The sequence below is a fragment of the Phragmites australis genome, chromosome 15 (assembly GCF_958298935.1).
Source record: "Phragmites australis chromosome 15, lpPhrAust1.1, whole genome shotgun sequence".
Taxonomy (NCBI): Eukaryota; Viridiplantae; Streptophyta; class Magnoliopsida; order Poales; family Poaceae; genus Phragmites; species Phragmites australis.
In genome coordinates this window covers 329,951-337,875 of record NC_084935.1, presented here as the reverse complement: position 1 = coordinate 337,875, position 7,925 = coordinate 329,951, and the positions used below count along the sequence as shown (strand labels likewise).

At 46.6% G+C, this 7,925-nt stretch overlaps 1 protein-coding gene across 1 annotated transcript; it reads right to left on the bottom strand.

Annotated features, from left to right (window-relative positions):
- Positions 1–5,554: 5,554 nt before the first annotated feature.
- LOC133892662 (COBRA-like protein 7) lies at positions 5,555–7,901 on the bottom strand. The gene has a single exon (XM_062333557.1). The coding sequence runs from the start codon at positions 7,661–7,663 to the stop codon at positions 5,684–5,686; it is 1,980 nt and encodes a 659-aa protein (XP_062189541.1). The 5' UTR covers positions 7,664–7,901; the 3' UTR covers positions 5,555–5,683.
- Between the last annotated feature and the right edge of the window lie 24 nt (positions 7,902–7,925).

Genomic DNA, 7,925 nt, shown 5'->3' with positions numbered 1-7,925 from the left:
CTTGATGTTGAATGAGTAGGTACCCAGTTGATGGCCTGGGGTATCCCGATAAGCAGTGGTCATGAAGATGGTGCATCCATCCGGGTGCAGACCATAGGAGGTAACACATTGACGATTGGTGAATGTTGGTGGTGGTGCCGGTAGAGTCTTCCAGGACTAGCCCTCGGTTGGATGCTGCATTGCATCCGGGGCAGTGGGCGCCCATGACATGACCTGAAAGGAGTGCTCCTTGTCGAAGAACCGATATGATAATGCATAGAGCATCTCATCGGAGGCCACATGCTATTCTCCGCTCCGATCTCGCGCTCCTCTCTTCTTTGACTGACTGCTCATCTTCTCATCTAGTGGCTCATAGCTCAACTCCAGCGGCGGCTGCTCGACCACCCCCCCCCCTCGTCGACCCGGTAGCTGCTGCTCCTCTCCGACACCGACGACTGGTACTTGCTTCTCTTCTTCCTCTTCTCGTCCTCCCTTGCTGAGTGTTGTATTATGTATTGATGTGCCGCTGCATGGAGAGCTCATATGGCGAGGAGAGTGTTGTATAAATGTTTGTTGTAACATGCATTGACAACCATGGGAATTGCCCCGAGCTTGCTCATACGCTGTGATCTCAACATGATAACAAGCCAGTTAATTCATTAATCGAAAGTGAATTTACAATATGGTCACTGCCATGGGAACTTGTATCTACTTATGTGCAGTATTTGGTCTCTCATGTCTGTCGACTAGCAGATGCAAAATAACTGAACATTGGCTTAGAACTGGTGCCTATTTTACATTTCATGAGTCGTAAAACAAGAGGTCTTTTACGGTACTCTTAAATGAATATTAGCCATTTGTTCATTTTGATCAAATGGTTTAGATCAGTTAAAATGTTCATCTACTCCACACGATAATATGTGGGAGTAGTAACCATTGAGGGGTACCATGGTAATTTTCTACATGTACTATGAGCATGTAAAATGGGGGTATTAGAGAAGGTGCTTATGAAAAAAAAGGTTTTTTCTCAACTACAATAGCACATGTAATTACTTAACAACCGTTGTTTATATTAGTGCTAACAAGATAGTTAACCATATTTAAGCACTTGTAGTCCTTGTTTTGCATTAGAGATTATAATCTTTATGTAAATGCTTAACCCTATATTTTATTAAACACCTAGCCATTGCATCTGAGTAAATTTTGCCGGCCCTAATTTGGTTGTTGGAACTCTAAGTGCCCATATGGGAGCGATCAAGTTTGGAACCCAACAGCTGGTGGAGGCTCAGGTTCCTTCTCCGTGTTGCATGCATTCCATCGATCGGTGATGCAGGACTAAGCTGCCATCACATGGTGGTCCGTCCATTGAAGGAGTCATTCCGCTGCACAATGTATCATCATCCACAGCTGGCCTTGCAACTGCCTGCCTAATTATCTATGTGATCTTAGCTGTGATGGACTTGTGCGAACCCCGTCACCCTTGGCCATCGAACACGTCTCGCAAGAGTTGATAAATTAGGAATCTTCATGTTCATGCTATCTCACAATGCCAACTACGAGGATCTTTCTTCACAGAGAATTTCTTACGTGACACAAGAAAGAGGTGCGACCACGCTATCTACAGGAAATTCCTCCGATCTTTAGAGCTCTCCCAATCATTGCTCACCTCCAGCAGTCGCCTGACCCAACAATCTCCGAGTACGCTTATGCCATTTCAGGTAAAGCATACCAAGCTTGACGTTTTCCAGGCAGGTGCAACACAAGTGTTGTACCAAGGGCATGATCATGCTACTAAGTTCGAAATCTGCAATTCATTCTTTTTCGGAATTGTAATGTAGTATAGGGACCCACGGATGAACCTACCAAATTATGTGCATATGTAATATTTTTTTCCAAAAGAGGAAGGAAGTCTTAGTTTTCTGTATGATGTACATATGTTTGCTCGTATTCTCTTCAAGCCCAACTTCTAGTTCTACCCCTGCACGTCTGGTATAGCTCATGCAACAACTTCGGTCAGTGGTACATCTCAAAGCCCATCCATCCTTTCCATTGCAGTCACCATGCTACAGTCACCATGTTGGCAATGATTGAGACCTCAGAAGCGGGATCTACGCTTCCAGCGTGTGCTGGGCCTTGGCGGCAGACAATAGCCTGTCTCGGGTGGCCGGTGACCTTCGCGCCGCTCCCATTTTTGTTCTCCATGGTGAGTGGAGAAGTGATTGACTTTGGGAAAGGCATTCAGCCCAGATCGATAGGGAATGAATACAACAAGACTATGATCTTGCTGATCGACTGATGAGGCCACAAAACGAGCAAGCAAATGCCAACCATAGCTGTTGAACGACTGCTGAGACTAGATTGGTGATGGTACCTCTCCAACTTATAAAAAGCCTCTTCTAGGATATATAATGCTATAATATGATAATAATAATAATACTAAAAGACCAAAGTCCAGAATACTACATCAAATAACAACAATTAGGTAAAGGAAACATGACATATTCAAAGAATGATGGTTTGCAGCATTAGTGCTAGATGATAGATAGTCGATACATGGAGTTGTATGGTTGTAGCTCTAGTCTTCTAGCTAATTTCACCTCGCCGCAGAACCTGCATTTAGATAACAAATCAGTTAGCAACTATAGTAGCAGCAGCAGCAGCAGCAGCAAATCATCATTAAGTTTAGAATCTCTTACCTTCACTCGATTTACTTATTCTCTTTGTTTTCCTTCTCCTTTCCCACTTTCTCCTTTTTGTCATTTGCCCGATCATGCTCGCTCTCCTTTTTAGCTCTCTTCTTCGCCTGCTTGCCTTCTCCCGCAAAATGGCTTGACAGTCATGCTTGACACTAGTCGTCACCATGGTCTAGCATGGGAGTCCATTGGTTCCTGGTGGACATGCAATCAATACTTCCATTGAAGTTTTTAGAAGGCAAGACATATATAGTGCAAAGATGTAAATAGGGACAGTAATGCAAGTACGCAACACATGGCATAACACATTAGTTTTAGACATGATAACATCACTATTAGAAAAGCAGGACACAATAGTTTTAGACATGCACATATCACACTACTTTCAGAGAAAACATATAACACATCACTAAGTATCATATATCACATCACACGGGCAATAATCTCCAATTAAATTACTTTGAAAGCATTGTGTAGCTGAGACGATTAGAATCAAGAACATATAGTTGTGTTGCATGTCCAACATATATCATCAAAAGCAGCAATAAGATCAAGAGGAATCATCCACACAACATTACAAAATCTCATGTTGTGAAAGGAAACACCGGAATACACGAAAATGTGAAAAATAATATTCCTATTACGAGAGGCTAGCAGATTGCAATACTTGGCACCATCAGCAGCAAGAAGAACCTGCAAGCAGAAATCACCACTAACACTTAAAGGCATGAAACCGAGTTGCGATGAACAAGGTAGTAAATAAGCACAGTAATGCAATAATGCAATCCAATTGGCTATTTTCAGTTACATGGTTACAAGTTAAATGCATAAAAGCTTCAGTGGCTTAAATGGTGATGGAACAAGAAGTGAAAACATGCATAACACAACAGTTTTAGACGTGCATATCACATTAGTTTCAGAGCAAACATATAACACATCATACCGTCAAGTATGTTCAGATGCCCTTTCAAGGCTTCAATCAAATTCACACATTAATAATATGCGCTAAGTACTTAGAAACTAATTTCCTAGCTGAGAGACTACTACTTACAAGAATACACTCTTTATTTCAACATCACAATTATTACACAAGACATACACAACTCTTTTTGGGTGGCTATCCAAACTCTCACCCTTCTCTCTTCTTCTCACTCTATAACTCTCACTACCATGCTCTCTCTTATATATCATGGCAAGGGGTGGCACCCTCCTTATATAGGCATTCAAAGCCATATGATAAGTGACACTTGGCATGATCCTAGCCATGCCATGTTATAAATATCGAATCCCTAGAAAGTTCATTTGAAATATTTCCATCCAGATAATTCTAAATTCTACCATGGCAAAAATAACTCTAGAAGTTTCCTAAAATATCTTGACTCATGTATGTGTGAGGGAACTATAGAAGTTGCCTTGCACTTTTCAACACTCCCCCTCAAGGAAAACTTCTTTATAGAGTTATCTTGCAGACCATGATGAATACTTGACAAATTTGTTGTTTATGTAACATTGCAGTGCCAATGCTTATTAACACGGTATAACGGAATAGGGGAGATATAGCACTGTTGTTTGAAACATTAATTATCTTCAATATTGATATGGTCTCTAATACAACTTGTACCTGACTTCCTACGTTTTCATATGTCTACACTATTAAAGAAAAATTCATGTACGTCTTCAACAGAAGTATCAATCTAGAAAAGACACGAAAATTTATGAGCATGGAGCCTCCCATTTCAAACTCCTCCCGCAACTGTTTACTCAACATGCGGTTGTTTTCTCGATCTAAAACACTCTGAACCTATTTCCGTTTGAATCACGAAGCAAATAAGGTGCATAACTATTGATTTGCACCCGAACTCATAAAATTAAGAGGATGCTATTTATCAGGCGGCTGATTTATTTTTTCTTCTCTTCGTGTTCGATCCAGAACGGACGACACTCCTCTCTTCTTCATTCCCTGGATTGGACAATGCAGCGCTAACCCGGCTTAACCGGACCATCTCCTCTCTCCTTCCCACGGCACCGCCCATTCGATGGTCCTCGCGTGCATCACAACCGTCTACCGACCTATCACCCTCCGACTTCCCTCTAAGCCCGAAGATGGAGAAATCCCACCGGAATCAAACATGACACCGCTAACTGTAGTCGACTGAAAACACATGCAATTGGAAAATAGGTGGTGCATAATAGCAAATAGGATTGCCCTTAATTTAACAAAAGAGTAAATTTCGCAAAACTACATATACTTTAACAAAATTATCGCAAAACTACAAATTTAAGCAATAGTTTCACAAAACTACAGATTTAATGCTGATTTTATCGTGAAACTACAGATACTTTGGCAAAATTATCGCAAAACTACGAATTTAAGCAATAATTTCATAAAACTACAGATTTAACGTTGATTTTATCGTAAAACTACATATTCTAGAGGAGTTGTTCCCAACCCTGTTACCATAAAGATCGGGCATCGCTTGCAGTCTCATAGTAGCTGGCAGCTCATGAAACGGACCGTCGGGAGTTCATGTGATTGCAAACAGTGCCCATGTGTCAGGTTAACAGGTCTACGATAGAATTTATAGTTTTACAATAAAATCGATATTAAATCTGTAGTTTTATAAAATTGTTGCTTAAATATGTAGTTTTACAATAATTTTAACAAAGTATCTGTAGTTTTACGATAAAACCGATATTAAATCTGTAGTTTTGTAAAATTATTACTTAAATTTGTAGTTTTGCGATAATTTTATCAAAGTATATATAGTTTTGTGAAGTTTACTCTTAACAAAAAATATAAATTCATGATGACTACTAGACTGACACAAATATGAAAACGATGAAGATATTTAGGTGTTGAGCGGGAAGAAAACAGTCAACAATTGTACAACAATCCTGTTCGAATAATTGTTCTCAACAAAAGTATATATGCATCGTGATATGCGGCATTTGAGATATACGATATTTTTTAATCACGTGAAAGAGTGAAAAATTGGCGTAGACAGACAGAATTATAGCAGGAAAGTTGAAGCAACCAAACACAATAGCATATGGATGACACCACGGTTTGCGCGAGTCTTAACCCCTTGACTCGGAATCCTCTGCGGCATGGCGCACTCGTCGCCGTTGAAGAAGACCTTGGACGGGAAGCCGTCGCCGGCAACCACGTCAATGCCACGGGTCGTCTTCTTCGTGAACGAGAGCGCCGACTGTAGCTTCCCAGGCACTGCATAATCCACGCCGCTCATGTTGCTCTCCTTGATCAAGAAGTTGAAGCCTTCCCTGCCCTTCATGAAGATGGTGCTGTTCCCGACGGCCGTGGCGTTGAAGGAGTAGGCCTGCTCGAACCCGTCGTACGCCTTGTCCATGACGATGGCGGCGAACCATTCCGGCATATCCACGTCATCCCAGTTGAAGAGCGTCAGCCGCGCGCTCCACCCGCCAGTGAAGTCCGTGGCGACGTGCCAGTTGATGCTGACGCCGCAGAAGTCGCCGCAGGGCATCGGGTTGGGCACGCTGAAGCGTTTCTGGTCCGCCCACCAGAGCGCCTCCTTCGCCCGCCTCTCGAACGGCATAAGCAGCGCGAACGGCGGCAGGAGCATCGACGGAGCCGTCGTGCTGCAGGACGCATACACGGCAGGCCGGCTCGCGGGGCAGCCGCACGCGCACGTTTTGCAGGGGATCACCGACTCGTTGTAGAACGCAGAGAAGGACACGCAGCACCTGGGCGGCCTGGACGCTTCGGACTTGCTAGACGTGCTGGTGCTGATGTTGCACACCACCTGCCACGTTGCCACGGCAAGCGTCGTCGACGCGAGCCCGCTCGGGTCCGGGAATTCCGAAGGGCTCACCGGCACCGGCTGCCCGCACGCGTACTCCGGGTTCAGCGGCGACGCGCCGGCGATCCTGAAGTTGACCGGAGCGTAGAGCTTGGTCCGGTTAAGGTCCGGCGGCATCTTGTACACCTCCATCTGGAACGCTGACTTGGACTGCGCGACGTCCATGGACTTGGGCAGGATGGTGCCGTTCCTGCAGCAGTGGTTGATCCGGCCGATGTCCGCGTCGTTGGCCCGCGACGGCGGCAGGTCAATAACCACCGGCCTGCGGTCGCAGTTGAGCACCTTGGAGAAGTCGACGCCCTTGTAGTACTTCCCCTGCGGGCCGTAGAGGCAGCCGGACGTGTCGAGCTTCAGCGGGTAGGCGCCTCTCATGGAGCTGATGAACTCTTTGCGCTGCCACTCCCACGACAACTGCCAGCCGTCGAGGCGGCCGAGCGGCGCGTTGTTCTCGAGGGTCACCAGCGCCAGGTAGGTGTTCTCGTGCGCCTGGAGCACGTCGTAGGTGATCACCAGGTCGCCGGTGCCGCGCGGGAGGAAGGTCCTTGCCGGGTCCATGTCGCTGGCGTTCCCGGCCGTAGCGTCGGTCGCGGCCGTCGGCTTGAGCACGCAGCACGTGGAGAGGGACGTGGACACGTTCGTGGGCGGAGGGCAGGTGTACGATGGGTCGGCGAGCGAGAGTGCGGAAGGGAGCGGCACGAACGGCTGGGGCCCGGCGAACAGCGTGCCGACCAGTTTGACCGTGCCCTGTATCTTGGACAGGTCGCCGGCCGTGGCGATCGGGGTGAGGAGGTCCGTCTGCGGGTACCCGGAGAAGGACGTCGCGTTCCCGGCATCCGCCGCCGTGGTGTTGTAGGGCAGGTTGCCCCCGGACGTGAGCACGGCGCCATCGACACCGACGAGGATCTCGCCGTGGGCGAAGGTGAGCAGCAGCGCCCACGACCTGAGCGGGCGGGTGCCGGAGTTGAGGACGGTGGCGTTGGCGCGGAAGGAGTAGGGCTGGGAGTCCGCGGCGGGGACGAACGGCCTGATCTTGTTGCGTCCCTCGAGCGTGTAGGTGAGGAGGATGCCGTTGCAGCCGGCGTCAGGCTGTGCCGCTGCGAGCGCGACCAGCAGAAGAATGCCATAGAATACGGCACACCATGAGAAGGGCATTTCTTAACTCTGAAATCACGGGCTCTGGAGTGGAAGCAGGCAGAGGCTTGGACTTGGAGTCGGCTGCTTCCTGGTAAGGAGTATACAAAGCTCGATCCAGAGCAGGCATGAACGAGTCTCTCTCTAATCTAGTCTAGTGTTTGAAGAGTCCAAACAGACAGAGACGAACCAAGGAAGCTCTAGTCTAGTCATCTTGTGCGCGGCAAATATTGTCAAACAATGGGTGGATGGATCCCCTTTGCCATTGGAGCTGCTGATTTGT

Bases quoted from the DNA above. Each gene is read 5' to 3' on its own strand.
- LOC133892662 (XM_062333557.1), bottom strand. From the start codon at position 7,663: ATGCCCTTCTCATGGTGTGCCGTATTCTATGGCATTCTTCTGCTGGTC.